A 17,449-nucleotide genomic window follows, 5' to 3' on the forward strand; every position below is an offset into this window, starting at 1 on the left:
GGTCTGCTTGGCAAATCCTTCAAAGTTACCAAAACCCTCAGGTTGTCCTCCGAGCCCATCTACAATGTCTAGTCCTCTTCTCCATATCCACAGACTCTATCTCCTACATCCCTTCTTCCCCTCTATGACCCCATCCCACGCTCAGTAAGAAATGCTCAGTTCCTCCCACTTGGGTTGTGTGCAGCACCCCTGCAGGTCCTCACCTGCCTTCTTGGCCTGCACATTGCCAGTCTCTTCTTATCCAATTCCTGTTTCTCTCCACTCTTCCCTGACCTCATCCCTCCCACACACACCCGTCCCACCCCACACGCCCCTGCCCCTGCCCTTGCTTGCACTCTGTTTCTAGGACACACTGGCTCATTTCTAAAGAGACTTTGCCAGCCCAGGCAGGGCTTGTCAGCATCCCCCACTTGTCCTTTCTCAGCCTCCTCTAGACACTTGTCCCCTCCTTTAGCTGTCACCGGCAAGCTGAATAAGACTGGATATTTTGGAAGGGGAGCTGCAGCTGGCTGGGGGAGGAGGGTGGCACTGAGAGAAGCAGGAGCAGAGGGAGCTGCGGGCAGCCATGGAATGAGAGGGAGAGAGAGGTTCCCAACATCCTTCCTCCCCAACTTTGCCAGCTTGGGAGCTGGCAGGATCTTACACTGATCCCTCTCTGTACTGCATTTTTCTCTCTCTCAGTAATAACACGGTACCTTGCTTTACAATTTACCACATTCTCTTACAGACCTCCAGGTATCTGCATGGTGCACTCCCTCTCCTCCAAGTCTGCTCAAATGCCTCCTCCTCAATGAGTCCTACCCTGACCACCATTGAAAAGGGCAGCCCCTCCCCCAGCATTCTCTACCTTCCCCATTCTGCTCTGTTTTATCCCCAATGCACTTGTCACCCTCTAATGTACAATACAATTTATTTATACGTATTATTAACATGTCCTCTCCTCACTGAACTGTAAACACCACAAGAGTAGAGATTTCTGTTTTGTTCACAGATACATCCACCATGCCTAGCACAGTGCCTGGCACACAGCAGAACTCAACAAATATTTGTGTGTTGAATGAATGAATGAATGAATGATCTTATTGGATCCTCACACACTCCTGTAGAGTTGGTCAGTATTATTATTCCCTTTTTATTTACTACGGTAAAATATACATAACTTACAATGTACCATCTTAACCGTTTTAGGTGTACAGTTGAGTGGCATTTAAGTACATTCACAGTGTTGTGCAGCCATCACCACCATCCATCTCCAGAACTTTTTTATCTTCCCAGACTGAAACTCTGTGCCCATTAAACAATAACTCCTTATTCCCCCCTCCCTCCAGCCCCTGGCAACCACCATTCTACTTTCTGTCTCTATGAATTTGACTACTCTAGGTAGCTCACACAAATGGAATCATACAATACTTGTCCTTTTATGTCTGGATTATTTTATTTAGCATTATGTCTTCAAGGTTGATCCATGGAATGTATCAATAGTATTATTCCCGTTTTACAGATAGGATTATTCCCACTTTACAGAGGCTGTGGTTCAGGGAACTAAGTGAGAGCACCCAAGAAGCAGACTTGGCATGGGGTTGACAGGATTGGCTGGCTTTTATAATTCCCAGGAGAAATCAGTACTAATCCATGTGCCTAGGCCTATAAGGCAATTGAAGAGTAATTTCCTCTGTGTTGTTATTTCCTTTGGGAATATTTTTACTCTTATTTCCATTTCCCACTCTTCCCCTCTCAGCGATTCCTTCGAACATTTCCACCCCACCCAGTCCCAGTTTTTTTCTCCCCAGAGCACTTTAACTCCTGTTCTTTTGGGTCAAACTGGCCCTGTCTAGAAATGCTCCTGCTTGGGTTTCATCTGAGTGCACTCAGCCTTGCTTGAGTCTCTATTTACACCTCTCACCCCTCCACCCACCCTGGGGCAGTTATGAGCCTGTTTCCTTCCAAAGCAATTAGTGCAAGGAGGCCAGCCGACTGGGTGTTAATGCCGTTTCATTAAGTGGGAGCAATCCTAATGATAATAAAATGGCACATTTAACATTCAAACATTGAACAGGGTTTCTAAGCGAGTGTGTCTCTCTCTTCCTTTCTGGTAGAACAGCTCCATCTTCATAAAGACCTGACAATACACCTTAATGAGAGACTGGGGAGCTGAGCATCTTTATAGAACCAGAGAGAGGATGAGAACCAAACAAAGAATCCAGAGAAAGAGGGTGTGGTGCACTGAGGGGATAAAGACCCCAAGGAGTCCTGGGGTAATGGATTCTGTGGTGCTAATTTAGACAGTTAAAGTCTATAAGAAATAAGGTCACATGGAAAATAAAGCCCACCACAGGCTTTCGTGCAATGCAGTCATTTACTTATCTGTTTGTTCAACACATTTTTTGCAACAAACATTTACTGTGCACCCAAGATGAGCCAAATTTTACAGGAGTTTGTGATAGAGGGTGGCTCTAGTTTTATGAACAGGAATGCCAAGGGCCTTAGTGGTCTACAGATCATCTTATTTACTCTCCCCCAGGCAGCCTTAGTCAAATCTATCCCAAATTCATCAAATGCCCCCATGAAGAGAATTTTAACAACTGCTTTGGTCTCCTGAGCCAGTCCTTATGCCCCCTCCTTATTGAGAGATCCAGCTTCAAGGTCCTTGCTACTCTGTGATCATAAAATATCTGATTTAACTTCTGAAGCAAAAAAAGTGTGGGATTGGGGAGCTGGCTAGGGAAAGAAGGTAAATTCAATCAGCTGGTGTTTATGGGGAACTGAAGAGGGGCAAGAAAAAAGGATAACATCTCACAGACACTTCCTTCCTCTGAGAAGTCTTTCCCAGAAGAGGGCTTTGTTCCGAGCTCCTGTGCACAGAAGGGAAGCAGCTGGCCAGTCAAATGTGGGCTTTGCCCAGGCGGGGGAAGCGGCTGATTCGAAAAGGTGTCAAGTCATAGGATGGCATTAATTTCATGCTTAATTCATACAGGATCTTCCCCACAACAGGGGACAGCTTAAACCCATGCCCTAGGGAAAGGAGAACAGGTGGTCAGGCATCCTCAGAGACAGGTACTGGACTCCCTGGACGTCCCCTACACAGTCCCCAGATAGAGCTAACCTCCCCATTGGTCGCATCCCAAAGCTGGAAGTTGCCTCCCACCGTGAGAACCCTTTCTTCTCTGATAGCCCCTCTTAACCCCCTTATACACTCAAGGTCTATGCTTTGGCCCCTCTCTGTCCAACTAAAAGCATGAAAAACACCATTTTGCCTGGCACTGAGGTGGGTCATCTTTAAGGCACCCCGTCTTCCCTTGCTCAGGCTCACCAGAGAATCCAGCACCAATGACAATGTTGTCGTACTTTGGGTGTCGATCAAGAATGAAGTGCTCATCAGGGGTGTTCTAGAAAGAAACAATCACACCTGTGTCCTTTGAGGATAGAGGGAGGAAGAAGAATTGCAGGCTCAGAGGGGAGGAGACTCAGCTGGATTTCTTTCCAGAAAGAATAGGAATGGGGCACAGGAATGCTTTCTGCATGCCAGTGCCCTAGGGTACGCCAGTCTTTCTCATTTGTCCATCTGTCTCTTCTCATGTAGAGCTATGAACACAGTAGGTGCTCAGTTAACGCGTGTAAAGTAACTTTAGCGAAGACGCCTCAGGCCCTGGTGACATCTGTCTCTTCTCTTTGTCCCTAAGGCCTGCTCAACTAGAACATCTTGCCAAAAACTCTTTTAGAGCTCTTCTGGGAAATATAGTGAAGGACTGCCAGACGTATGCCTAGTTTCCTAATGAAAAAGAATACGAATAACCTCTAGTGGGCCCTCTCTGGTGGAGGTGAACTGACCCGCAGGAATGAGCTCATTTGTTTCAAGTCACATACTGTGTCAGGGGTCAGGTAGAGTCCAGCCTGAGCGGCACAAGGCCAGTCTGTCTCATTCCCCTGTTCTCCAGGGCTGCAAGAGAGCCTGGCCCAGTTGCCCACACCCTTACCGTGTACATGCAGTGCTCCATAACAGCAGGCTCAGGCTCTAAGTTAGGTAAGTGATCTCTGACAAAGCAGCTCAGGATGTGGACGTCTTGGATGTCTGAGAAAGCTGCAGGGCAGTCCCGCTCCTCAGGATCTGCATTGTTGCCGTGGTGATAGCAGACCTGGCTCCCGATCAGAGCAGTGTGAGCTGGGATGGCTGGCCTCCTGCACACCACCCCCAACCCAGGGGGGCAGGTTGTACACAGAATGCACCCCATCCATCATCCCAGCCTTCCCCAGTCCTGACAGATGCTGTTTGTTGCCACATGAGTTTGCCTAGCTGTCCATTCCCCCGCCAACCCTATGATTGCAAAGGAAGGGCTCCAGGACAGCCAGGGGTCTTGTGTTGCGCATAGTGAATAGTGAAGTCCGTTCCTGCTCCTGCCCACTGGGATCTGAGGGAGTCTGGTGAGAGGAAAGTTAGAATAGCTGCCCCACATCTGCCTGGGCCCCTATTAGCCTTCTCTTGGCCTCTCCGCTCACCTTCATCAGCCCTGGGTACTCTCCGGAGGGCAATCCATAGATGTGGTAAGGAGCCAGGCCGAAGCCCAGGAAGCATGGAAAGGCCTGGGACACACCATAGCTTCCGGGAACCTTCTCTCGCCAGTAACACACATTGATCCGCAGGGTCTTGGAGCAGGAAGAAGAAGTGGGAAATGAAGGGAGAAAGCATTTCTGGGGTCCCGTAGCCCTTTAATATAAGCCCAGATGCCCTGATTAACTCACCCATCTTTGTTTCACTCAATTCTTATGTCATTTACATGTTACATTATGTTATGATGCATAAAAATTGCTGAATCTGTCTCTTCCCCTATTCTTAATCTTCTCCCAAAACTGCATCCAGCCTACTTCTCTCTCTCTCCAGGAGTTAATAATACCTCATGTTTATTGAGTGCTTACTATAGGCCAGGCCATCTCCTTAGGTTTTATATATATATATATAAAATTTAATTTAATTCTCCAACAGCCCTAGTCCCCACTTTACAGGTTATAAAATTGAGGCTAAGTGAGGTGAAGATGAATGAAATTTGCCCAAAGTCATCCACTAGCAAGTGGCAGATGGAAGACTCAAGTCCATCTGGGTCCAAGGCTTCTTTTCTTAAGCACCACCTCTCAGGCTTTCAGCTCCCTCTACCTGGAGAGGCAGCTCAATGCCCAGGGGACGGAGGAGCCGGTTGGTCCAAGGACCTGCTGTGATGATCAAACTCTTGGCTTGGTAGCTCCTGGAGGTGGTTTTCACCATGACCAGTAGCCCTGGTTTTATCTCCATCACCTTCTCTCCATCATGCACTATGCCTCCTAGCTGTCGAATTGCATCCTGAAAGGGCAGGAGCAGGAAAGGGCAAATCAGTTATGTATGTGGTTCACCCTGGACAAAGAATCCTTCATCGAGTGCAGAAAAGAGAGGACAGAATCTAGATCTCCTCTCCCATATTGTGAGGCCTAGCAGGGTATATAAAACTGCCCAGTCCAAAAAGTCAAGACTAAAGCTGGCAGGGCAAAGGCTGTCATCCAACTGGGCATCAGGGGATGGCTGATGGGGACCCAGGATGCCCAGAGCAGGAGCTGCAGTGCCCCTAATGCTGCACGGTATCACCTGAAGGGCTCTGAGCGCCTTGTCAGCATAGAGAACTCCTCCAGACTTTTCCAAGAGCCCCACTTCTCCCCTGGCCAACCGAATATTGGGGAAACGTTGCTTCAGTTCCTCAGATGGAAGACACCGGTGTTCCACTCCCTGCCTAGACAGAGTAGCCTGGATTATCTTTAATTCTGCATTCTCCTTCATTCCCAGCAGCAGTAGCCCAGTCTGCCTATAAAAAAAAAAAAGACACCTGAGTGAGAGTCTGCGTCCGGGCCCTGGGCCTTCTCTGTCATTTTTCAGCAAGGGGCCCAGACCAGGCATCAAGGGGAGTCCTGGCCTCACATTCAAAAAACAGGCAAAGACATCTACATTCTGTTGTAACAGTCCAGTATTGTTGTGCTGGTTTCCAGCCCAACCCCAAGTCTGCCCTTGGCTCTCACTATTGGTTTGCTTATCCCTCCATCTTCCCTCATCAGGATCCATCCTGCCCTTGAGGTCAGAGACCCTAAGTCCTCTTTTATCTCCACACCTAGAAGGTGGTAAATGTTCAATGAACTTGATAAGATTTCCCTTTCCTCCAGTCCCCTGACCCCACTCACTGTTTTGATCTCAATTCTTTATCCCTTTTCCCCTCCCCAATTCCCTGCTGTTTCTTTTCCCTGTTCCTTTTTCTTGTCATATAATGTTTTGTCTCTTCTTGTGATCTATCTCTCAGTTCCTTCTCAGAGGCTGCCTGTTTTGTGGAAAGGGTCCTAAGTTGGGAGCTCTGGCTCTGGGTCCAGTCCCAGCATCCCCTCTGTGACCTTGGTCTGATTGCTCGCTGATCCCAGATTCCTCCTCTGTAACACATGACTGTTGGACTGTTGGTGGTTCCACACCAGGGGAGTTGTGGAAATGGCATGGATCATATTTTTGCTTGTCACAATGCCTGGGGGTTGCCACTTACATTTGGTGGGCAGGGGCCAGGGATGCTAAACCTGCAATGCTCAGGAAGATCCCACCCAAATGCCAATAGTGCCCTCATGCAGAAACCCCAGTAGGTGAGATGGCCTCTTAGGACTCCAGCAATTAATTCAGCGATTAATGTTTTTGTTCTCCCTATACATCCCTCTGTGTTTCTTCCACCATAAGAGAATGAGAGCTGTTTCTCTTTAACGCTTTCCATCTCTATGTCACAAGAGATCAGAGCTCCCTTTTGGGGGTAACTGATCAAAACAATAGAAGGGTCACTTTGGCCCTTGGGACCATTCCTGTAGTCCCTCTCGGTTTCAGCAGCCACAGTGACAAGCATCAGCCCGACACATCCCCCAGGTACTGTATATAAAGCTCGTAATAGCCTATAATGGAGTCTCATGGATATTACATGCTTCCAAATCCCACATTATCTGGTTGGGGGGATTAAAGAGAAGATTGGGAGGGGGTGGGGACACAGCGGGCCCTGGGGCCAGTGTCAGTACACAGAGCCACGCAGCATGCCCAATCCATTTGCCATGGCCCCCGCCTACCCAGCATTCACCACTGGTGAGAAAGCAGTGAACGCCTCTGCCTCTTCAAAGCTCAACAGAGGAAAGATGCTGTAGAAACCCCCACTAGCCAGCAGACTGTCTTTTTCCTGTGGCCCCAAAAGAACTTCAGATTGGTTCTCAGTTAATGAAAATTTGCCTAGTAAACTCCTTGGTCAACAGGATAATTAAGGCACCCAAGCGTACGTTCTTGAGCCCTTTGTACCTGATGAGGTTGTAGCTGTGTAGAATTCTGGGAAAGACCTCACCTTAGCAGTCACAATGTCAGATCCCTGGCCCGGAAATTCCAGAGCAGCATATTCTAACCTCTGCCTGCAATATACTAGCCTTGGTCTCTCACATACTCTGAGATTCAGTTACTTTCTCTTCCTTCCCTTCCTTTCTCCCTTCTTCCCTTCCTTCCTTCCTTCTTTCCTTGAAATAAGAACTCCTCTTTCAGGAATGTACTATATGGAGGAAATGAACTCACGCCAAAGCAACGGGCAAATCTGTTGAATTATGAAATGCTGAGTGATGTTCTAATTCCCAAGCCGTCCTGCGGTGGATGAAGCGGGAGCTCCCTATCCCTAGGAGTAATCAGCAAGTTGATTCTGCTGGTGAATGTAATTGTGCCAATTGTAATCATTTTGCTCCAGCTCTCTGCCCCTGTGGCATTTATTTCTCAGCCCAGATATTGATCTAACAGTGGGAAATTTTCCATCTGAATTTGTGATGCTGGACCCTCCCTTAGTCCGGAGGTGCGTTTGGGAAATTCTCATTTTCCGTGGATCACAGCTGAACCATTTGGCCTGAGGGAAACCATGCACTGCCAGAGAAATGCCTTGGATCGGAGAGAGATTTTTGACCATTATGAGCAAATCGGAAATAAATGTAAAACACTGCCTGGAAATGCAAAGGCCTGTCATTATGGGAAATAGGTGAGAGGCTCCTGTGGGAGATGCTTAGAGAACTGGAAAGCAGTCAATCAAAACCGGGATCAGAGAACGGGCCTTTTTCCCCCAGTATGAAGATAGATGACTTCCATGCGCAGATTGAAAATCATTTAAGTACTTATTTTCTTAATGGCTTTTCCTAGATCCCAATAAACAGTCTGCTCATTCTGCATCAATTTCTCACCCCTATGCTCTGGGCCTCCCTTTCCTCTTTTTCTGCTCAGATCCAGGCTACGAAGTTTGAGGAGGAGGAGGGTGAGAAGGGACAAGGGCATTGCAGGAAAAAAAAAAAAAGACCAGGAAATGAGCGGTCAGGGCTGGTCTAGAAAGACGGCACCTTGTAGTGAGGCCGGGGTGCTGGGGATCCCTGGAAAGAGTGCAGCTCCCAAGTCCCAGAACACCTTCAGAGCATTTGGTACTAACTGTGCCTTCCTCCCAACCCTAGCTGGATCCGGCCCTAGGAAGAGATAATCGAAGATTCCTCCCAAGGGCCTTGTTGACTTCTCTATGGCCCAACTAAAGCCTCAGACATGATGTAGGGAGTTGGTGATGAGGGATTTCCACCAGTTACTATAGCAGGACAGGAGGCAGGATGGAGTGGGGAGGATTTGGGAGGGGCAGACAGCTCTCCCTGCATCTGCCATCTCCCATCCCAAGCTCCAGCTTTCCCCGCTCTGGGTTAAAAGTGCCAGGAAAGCCAGCTCTCAGAGTCACCTTGGGGAAGAGACTCCAACAGGGACTTGGTAATGGCTGCTGTCTTTGTTGGTTTGGGAGGAGCTCTTGGCGTTTCATCTTCTGCTCAGTGGGCCGAGGTGGAATTGGTTAACAAAGACTGCTCCAGGGAGGGGATGTGGCTGACAAGCCAGACACTTCGCAGACACAGGAAGCAGCAGCTGCGCAGGGGGCCACCAGGTTCTGGCAGCAGCTGTACTGCCTACGGCTGTGATCTTGTCTGATATTGTCAGCTAAGCAGGGGCAGCCCGGGTCAGGAGCTAGATAGTAGGACTCAAAGGGAGAAGGTGGGGCAGGAAAGAGATGGGCCACAGAGCTGGGATTTGCTCTTGGTATCAGCATCCTGGCTGTACACATCACAAAAGATTCAGACCTTGTGATCTGACACATGTGTCATCGTCTGTTCCCAGAATATATGCAAATATCCTGAGCCACCCATATTTAGTATGCCTCTGTCACAGGAAGCAGCAGAACAGAATGAAGAGAATTGGACAACCACCTTATCAACTCCTGAAGGTTTTTTTTTTTTTAAATCATCATCAGATATCATTAAGTTAATATGTTCATATTTATCAGTTCAATTATGATATTGTGCTGGTTCTTCCAGAAGAACCTAGGAGAATAAGAATCACACAGCTAATGAATCATTTAGAAAATCAGAATTAGGAACAAAAGCTAAAGGAATTGGAATAGGAAGTATCTGTTCTGTGTCTCTACTAAGTAAAAGAACCAAATAAATTAGTGTGCCTGAGTAAATTAGTTTGGCCATAAGAAAGGACTTGCTAATAATAACAACAACAACAACAATAATAATGCCTAGCACTATATAGAACTTCAAAGATTTTTCAAAGAACATTCACTTTACTCTTCATTTTCCATAATTGGGGCTGTAAAGCATAGGGATAGTCTTTTAAGAGGAGCTATGATATGTCCCAGTCTTTAAATGTATGTTAGCAGCCTTCTGACCTGGGATGATTTAGGCATGAACTTGTTTGGAAACAGGGGATGGACAAGGTAACCAGTTTGTGGTATTTCCTAAATCAGGAGGCAGCAAGCGATGACCCAGGGGCCAAATCACCTGTTTTTGTCTGTCCCACAAGCCAAGATGGTTTTTACAATTTTAAATGGTTGATAAAAAGCAAAAGAAGAATATTTCTTTTTTTTAAATATTTATTTGTTTGTTTATTTTTGGCTGCATCAGGTCTTAGTTGTGGCACGTGGGATCTTTCATTGTGGCACACAGGCTTCTCTCTAGTTGTAGCATGCAGGCTCCAGAGCATGTGGGCTCTGTAGTTGCGGCAAACGGGCTCTCTAGTTGTGGCACGCGGGTTTAGTTGCCCTGCAGCATGTGGGATCTTAGTTCCTTGACCAGGGATCGAACCCACGTCCCCTGCATTGGAAGGCGGATTCTTAACCACTGGACCACCAGGGAAGTCCCAAAGAATACTTCATGACATGAAAATTATCTGAAATTTGTGTCCATAAATAAAGTTTTATTGGAAGCCAGCCATGCCCATTTGTTTACATATTATCTGTGGCTGCTTTCACAATGGCACAGTTGAGTTGCTGGCAGAGTTGAATTGTTGCAATAGAGACCATATGGCCTGCAAAGCCTGTAAAACTATGTGGCCATTCACAGAAAAAGTTTGACAAACCCTGTTCTAGACTGAAAGTTGAGTAATTCTGTGACTTGCACTACAGGTTAAGACCCTGACTACTCAGTAGCAACCCTCTCATGAATTTGTGGGGAGAATTAAATGAGTTAACATGGATCAAGTACTTTTAGAACAGCCTTAGTTTCTCATTCTAAGCACTAAAACACGCAGTGATAATGATAATGATGATGATGATTTGTCAGGCACTATTGCAAGCCCTTTACAAACTTTATCCTCACAACAGACACAGGAAATAGATATTATTACCCCTACTTTACAGATGAGAAAACTGAGTCTCACAGAGGTTAGACAGCTTGCTCCAAACCACACAGCTAAATATGTCAGAGCAAGATGATATCTAGAGCCAGCGCTGCCTGGTTCCAAAGCCCTTCCAAATTCCTGTCCTCCTGCCAAAGAGAGGGATTGTGAGATTATGAGATTCTCCTATCCAAGGGTCCCTTTCCCTCTCTCCAGCAGCCCTTCCCCTCGATGTCCATGGTTGCTGCATCCCATCTGTCTCCTTCTGCCTTTCTTCCCCCCTTGCTCAATGGAGATAGGATACAGCTGACCCAGAATAAGTGGCAGGAACTGCCATTTATTCAAAAGTGCTAGGCATAGTGCCAAGAGTCTCGTTTAATCCTCACAAAGCCCTGTGAGAAAAATGAGGCGCAGAGAGGTACAGAAACTTTTCCAAGGTCACACAGCTGGTAAGAGGTAGAGCACAAAGTCAAATTCAAGCCTGTCTGACTCCAGAATTGTCTCCCCTCTGAAAGATTCCAGACACTTTCCAAACATCTTCTAGTTGCCTCCTTATCTGCTGGGATGAAGTGTGCCCTCTAAGGCCTCAGCAGTTCTTTTAACACAAGATACTCAGCAGTATTCACAGATGGCTGACAGAGAGAGGTTCCTTTGCCAGGCCACGCCTCAGCAAGACATGCTCCTTTATTTGGGTGCTGGGTGTATTAGCTGCGTCTGGAATAAATCTGTAATTAGCTGCCCTAGCTGTATTTGCATAATGGATTTCACTTTGTTCTTAAGTTAATGGTGTTTTTGCAACAGAACAGTAACCTCTTGGTTCCTGGCCATTAAAATAACTGCCACCCTGTAGGGTCGAGCAGTGGTTTTGTAGGAAGTTCAGTTAAGAGCCACAGAGAAGGCGGGAGGGATGGTAGCATGGTTGGTAAAAGTTCTCTTTGCCTCCTGGGTTGTCTGCCTTCTTCCCCATGAATATTTGAAAGGTCAGTGAGGGGGGGTCTTAAGGGTCAGAGAAGGCCATGCAGGCAACAGAGAAATAGCTGCAGGCTCACTCCCTGGTCAGCAATGCAGCCTGAGGAGCATCCCCATTTGCTCCTATGGGAGGAGGTATTCAGAGAATCAAATGGATTTATAAGGGTTGTTCTGGGGGAGAAGACCCAGCATTAAAGTTTGTGATACTAGTAGAAATATAAAGAATCAGGCAGAGGCCTTCTCCTCTATTTCAATCCCTGCCCTGAGAGGTTCTCTGACGGTTCCACGGAGATGTAGATACAAACTCCAGCTCTGAGCATCTGCCCAGTGTCTTTCCAGCAGTTTTCCCCAAACAACCTCTGCAAGCCTTGGACACATGGTCTAACCCCAGCCCTGGAACTCAGAGACTGTCAAGAGCCAGCTGGACCTGTCGGGTGACCATGAGGACAGCAAGCAGAATGCTTCCACGTGTCTGGCACTTCCGGAGGCCCCATGTCCCTCCGTTGCATGTCAGGTATTCCTGGCACCGCCCTCTTGCATAATAAAAGCACCCCCAGGTGCTGAGCCCCACGATCCAAGGGATTCTCCCCCACCAACCCAACCTGTATAATTGGGTTCCCGCCTCATGCTCCAGCTGGGCCCATATCTGGTAGCACTCAGCCATCATCTGGGTGTAGAAGTCTTCAGGGTACGCCCTTCGGATTATCCGGCTTTGCCCATGGGAACTTCCTCGGGAGTGCGGGAGGAAGAACTGGAGAAGGAGGACAAGAGACAACTGCAGCTGTCACCCCTCCCCTTTCGGAGCCCACTCATCATGTGCTGTCAACAAGGAACACTTATTCTTCAAATATTTCCATACAGTCTCCCTTTGTGGCCAAGTTACTGACTTGGCTTCAGGATAGAATTTCTTCAGTAGCTCTAACTCAGGCATCCTTTTTGCTAACATCATTCACTTCCCGAAGTCCCTCTGTGAGTTAGTCTTCAGTCATCCTGCTGCAACCTTGCCCCACTTAGACTCATGGAGAAGCAGAAAGAACCTTTGAGATCATTCTAGTCTAGGCTCCTCATTTTTATGCACAAGAAAACTGATGCTGACTCTTTCTCTGTAGTTTCAGATTGCTCAGGACAAGAGAACCATGTTGAGATTTAGCAAAAGATGGAGTGTTTCCTGAAAGGTTGGACGAGGAATCCCTCAGGCTTTGAGAAAACTGATAGAGAAATGAAAAAGGTTTCTAACCAATCCAGCTCATTACCAAGAAGAATAAACCAAAACCAGCCTGGATAGATTTAGGCAGAATGGGAGGGTAGAAACCTTTGGAAGGTGGGCTGGGTGCACCTGCCTTGGGAAGGCTGCGGATATACAGGGCCCAGGCCTATGTACAGTGGCCAGTAGCCTGCACTTCATGGGGTCACTTTTCTATAAGGAAAAAAAAATACCTAAGTCTTATTTCCTGTGTATCAAACAAGGAGGCTGCTATTATCCAGAGGTGGCAGAAAAAACAGAAGCTTCTGCTGGGTTCCAGGGTGAGAGGCCAGAAATATGCAGGGAAGAATCCTACCTCCTAGACTGACAAATCAGCCTTTCCCTCTAGGCAAATTATCTCTATTTAAGGTTACCCAAAGCAGAACTGATTACTTTTCTGGGCCAGGACAACCATTTTGGCACAGAAGAGACTGGGTGGGAAGAAAGAAGAGAATGGGGTCTGGGGTGCTTCTTGGTCAAGAGCAGGATCTGGGAGGCAGCAAAAGGAGGAAATGTGCCTAGAAACCCAAACTGGGTCTTAGGGAGGGTGGAACTTTCTTTACATTGTCATGAAACACACCAGGCAGCTAAGTTACAAATTGCATAGAATTTGTGAAGATCAGGCCCTTTGGCCTTCACCCCACAGAAAACCCTCTTGGGGGAGGAGAAAGGGACAGTCCCTGAGGTCAGGAGTGCAGAGGGGACACGGTACCTGCTCCAGCAGGAGGACCCTCTTCCTGTGTTTGGCCAGGTGGTACGCAGTGAAGCAGCCCTGGATGCCTGCCCCAATCACAATGGCGTCATAGAGATCTTTCTGAGCAGCCATCCTGCCCACTGAGTTAGCCCTACAGCCTCAGAGACCACATACAAAGGAGAAGGCAAGCGGAGGCGGGCTCCAGCCTGAAGGAGGAGGAGTAAAGCAAAGTCCAACCTGGCCAGCATTCCCACAATTCCCTGGGCCCTGTCCTTCTCCCCACTCCTCCCAACCCCCAAAACCTGGCACAGGGCTGAGCCCCCGCCTCCCCTGCGGAGCAGAGCTGGGTAGTATGATTTGTGAGGTTTAGCCCGGCTCAGCTGCCAGCCTCACCCTTGCATCCCTCTAGCTTTCTATTCTTGGCTCAATTATTGTCATGCAAATGGATCCTTCCTATGCCACCTTCCTGTCTCATTATGATCTTTGTCTCAGGCCTTCGGCCCTGGAATTTCAATGCCTCCTAGACCAAGCTGGGCACCCGGAATGCTGCCTCCCCCTGCTGGCCTCCCTCTCTCCAGCCTGATTTCCTTTGGAGATTCTAGAGGGTACAGACCAGGCATCTGCCTAGGGTGTGAGGGCCCCTGGAGTGAGGGCTCCCTCTGTGCAGGGCAGTGTGCTAAATGAGTACTCTTGCATGCATGTGGGACAGAGCTGGGATTTGTAAGGCCTAATTCTTTTTTTTTTTTAATTTATTTATTTTTGGCTGCATCGGGTCTTTGTTGCTGTGCACAGGCTTTCTCTAGTTGCGGCAAGCAGGGGCTACTCTTCGTTGCGGTGCACTGGCTTCTCATTGCCGTGGCTTCTCTTGTTGCAGAGCATGGGCTCTAGGCGTGCGGGCTTCAGTAGTTGTGACATACGGGCTCAGTAGGTGTGGCTCGCGGGCTCTAGAGCGCAGGCTCAGTAGTTGTGGTGCAGGCGCTTAGTTGCTCCGCGGCATGTGGGATCTTCCCGGAGCAGGGCTCAAACCCGTGTCTCCTGCATTGGCAGGCGGATTCTTAACCTCTGTGCCACCAGGGAAGCCCAGGCCTAATTCCCATACAATTTGTGGGGGGGCCTCTGTAAGGAAAGGAAAAGAGGGACTTCCCTGGTGGTGCAGTGGATAAGACTTCGTGCTCCCAATGCAGGGGGCTCAGGTTCGATCCCCGGTCAGGGAACTAGATCTCACAAGCTGCAACTAAGGAGTCCATGTGTCGCAACTAAGGAGCTGGTGAACTGCAACTAAAGAGCCCTGGAGTTGCAAGTGATGAGCCTCCGGCCACAACTAAGACCTGGTGGAAAGAAAGAAAGAAAGAAAAGAAGGAAGGAAGTGAGGGAGGGAGGAAGGAAGGAAGGAAGGGAAGGAAGGAAGGAAGGAGAAAGAAAGAAAGAAAAAAGAAAAGGAAAAGAAAAATTGTGAATACAAAATTAAGTGCTAGGATTTGGAAGAGATTGTGCAATTAAGGAGCCCTGTGGTTGAAGTTTCATTAGCTTCCCGATAAATCAAACTCTTCATGCATTATTTACTTTAATCCTCACAGTCCTAGGTGTAAATATTTTTATCCCTACTTTTGTCACATTAAAGATAGCTCCCAATTCTTGGTCACTGTTCCCATCACAGGCTCTGTGACTGCTTGACCTATAGAATATGGTGGAAGTGACACTGGGACACTTTCTGGCCCAAGCCTTAAAAGTAGCTTCCTCTTCTTGTCTTGGAACACCCACTCTTGGACCCCTGAGCCTCCATGTTAGTCCAACCACCTGTTGGAGAGACCACATGGGGAGGCCCTGAGACTACATGGAGAGCCAGAGTGAAGCAATCTTGGACCCTCCAGCCCAGCCCAGCCACCAGCTAAATACCACTGAGTGACCCAATTAATGCCACGTGGAGCAGAAGACTCATCCAGCCAAGACCCATCTGAACTCCTGACCTACAAAATCATGAGATAGAATAAAACAGTTGGTGTTTTTAGCCGCTAAGATTTGAAGTAGTTTTTTATGCAGCCATAACTGAAACACCACTTCACAGCCAAAGACATGAAGGCTTACGGAGGTTATAACTTGCCCAAAGCCACGCACCTGGTAAACATATGCACTGAGGTGTGAACCTCGGTTTGCCTGTTCCAAAACCTGTTCCCTTAACCCCCGTGCTATACCAAGGAGTAGTCAGACTTGTAATGATGATTCTGATTTGAATATTTTGCTGTTTCTCTCATGGCCATACTGTGAGTGGGAGAAAATAATAGATCAGGACATCCATGTGACCCTAGGAAGATGCGTAGCCCTAGCAAAGAATCCTCCAGAGTGGCCTTGGCAACTAGCAGTTCTTTCAGCCCAGGCTTCCTTTCCTAGGAAGATAGGGGCCCAGGGAGAGGGTACCATACGACTGGCATTTCTTTTTCTTCTGAAAAAAATTTCTCTAGGATCCAGAAGTCACCTCAACTCTCCCCAATCCCTGACCCACATGGGACAAGATAGCATCCACCTCCCGATGGGACAGCTTCCTTACGGTAAAAAGTGGCAGACATAACTGAGAAAAGTGGACTATTTAAGTATGTAAAGGCTTGATATAAATATATAAGGTCAGCCTTCGGATTTCTCTTGATAAGATGTCAGAGGAGATGAACAGTTTACACAAAGGAGAAGCAGACTATAAATCCTCACGTGGAAATGCACCCAGTCTCACTAGCAACGAAAGAAATGGGGATTAAATAACTTCAAGGTACAATTACGTGCCTATGAAATGCGCAAAAGTAAATAAAAATGATAAAATCTGTCAGTACAGTGGGGACGGAGAGAGAGTAGGGTGGCAACTCAGATTGTCTGGGCTTTCTGGAGAGCTCCAGGGTGGTAAAATGGTTCAAACCTTCTGACCTAGAAATTCGACTTGGGGAACTGTACCCCAAGGAAATATCCAAGGGAAGAAAAAGACATTTGTATGAAGACATTCCTAGTTGCACTTTTATAATATAAAAAAATGGGAAACAACCCAGCCACAGGGGACAGCTGAACAAACTCTGGCCCGTCGACACAATGGAATACTGGGTAGGATTCAAAATGACAAGTGTGAGGACAGAGGGCTCCGCAGACCTGTGTATATGAAATCATACTGAGGAAGAGAAGCAGAACACAAATAGACACACACAGATCACAACCATGAGTTACGTGTGTGTGTGTCAAAGATCTAAAGAGAATTTGGCAAGGTGACTGAGCTTAATACTCATTAATTCCCGTATTCTGTAAAAATTGCACTTCCATTCATAATTTGTAAAAGGATAAGGAGAAATCCCCTGAGGAAGCAGATGCTTCATATCTTCCCGGTCACCGGTTCTGGGGCCTGGGGAAGTTCTTTTTTTGTTCTAATCTCAGTTTTCCCCAGCTGCCCCCCCCACCCCATCCCCCGACATTTCTTATTGTTTGTCCTCCAGGGAAGCTACAAAGCAGCTCTGTATCCCACATCTTCTTTGTTTAATATAATATAACTTCAGAAATAACAACTCCATTTCCCCATCCCTACTTCACAAGCCTGCCCTCGATTCCTGGACTCAAGCATTCTGCTTCTTGTTAAGAATTTCAAACGACTCCTCTGAAAGCAGACACTGGCCATGGTCCAACCTTCAAATGAAAAGCAAACCGGCTTCTGAAGGCTGCCCCTCTCTCTCAGGGCTGCCCATCCTTGTGGCCATCCTGATAGGGGCAGGTAGAGAGAAACGATCTCCTCAAATTCCCCATTAACACCCATTCTGGGTCGGAAGACCACTAAAGGGAGAGCCAGCAGCCCTACACCGCTGCCATGTGTCAGCAATTGCCGCTG

General features: G+C 47.6%; 1 protein-coding gene across 3 annotated transcripts; it reads right to left on the reverse strand.

The window, feature by feature from the left end:
* Positions 1-1,135: 1,135 nt before the first annotated feature.
* On the reverse strand, positions 1,136-13,789 carry PIPOX (pipecolic acid and sarcosine oxidase). Of its 3 annotated transcripts, XM_067714464.1 has the most exons (8): positions 13,618-13,789; positions 12,265-12,413; positions 5,609-5,822; positions 5,147-5,329; positions 4,495-4,641; positions 3,975-4,133; positions 3,311-3,386; positions 1,136-3,012 (listed from the first exon to the last, which is right to left on the reverse strand). In XM_067714464.1, exons 1-8 carry the CDS (start codon positions 13,729-13,731, stop codon positions 2,882-2,884), a joined length of 1,173 nt encoding a protein of 390 aa, XP_067570565.1. In that variant the 5' UTR covers positions 13,732-13,789; the 3' UTR covers positions 1,136-2,881. The 3 variants fall into 3 exon arrangements, with proteins under 3 accessions (XP_067570565.1, XP_067570567.1, XP_067570566.1); XM_067714466.1 differs by lacking the exon at positions 5,147-5,329; XM_067714465.1 differs by lacking the exon at positions 3,975-4,133.
* Between the last annotated feature and the right edge of the window lie 3,660 nt (positions 13,790-17,449).

The sequence above is a fragment of the Pseudorca crassidens genome, chromosome 19 (assembly GCF_039906515.1).
Source record: "Pseudorca crassidens isolate mPseCra1 chromosome 19, mPseCra1.hap1, whole genome shotgun sequence".
Taxonomy (NCBI): domain Eukaryota; kingdom Metazoa; phylum Chordata; class Mammalia; order Artiodactyla; family Delphinidae; genus Pseudorca; species Pseudorca crassidens.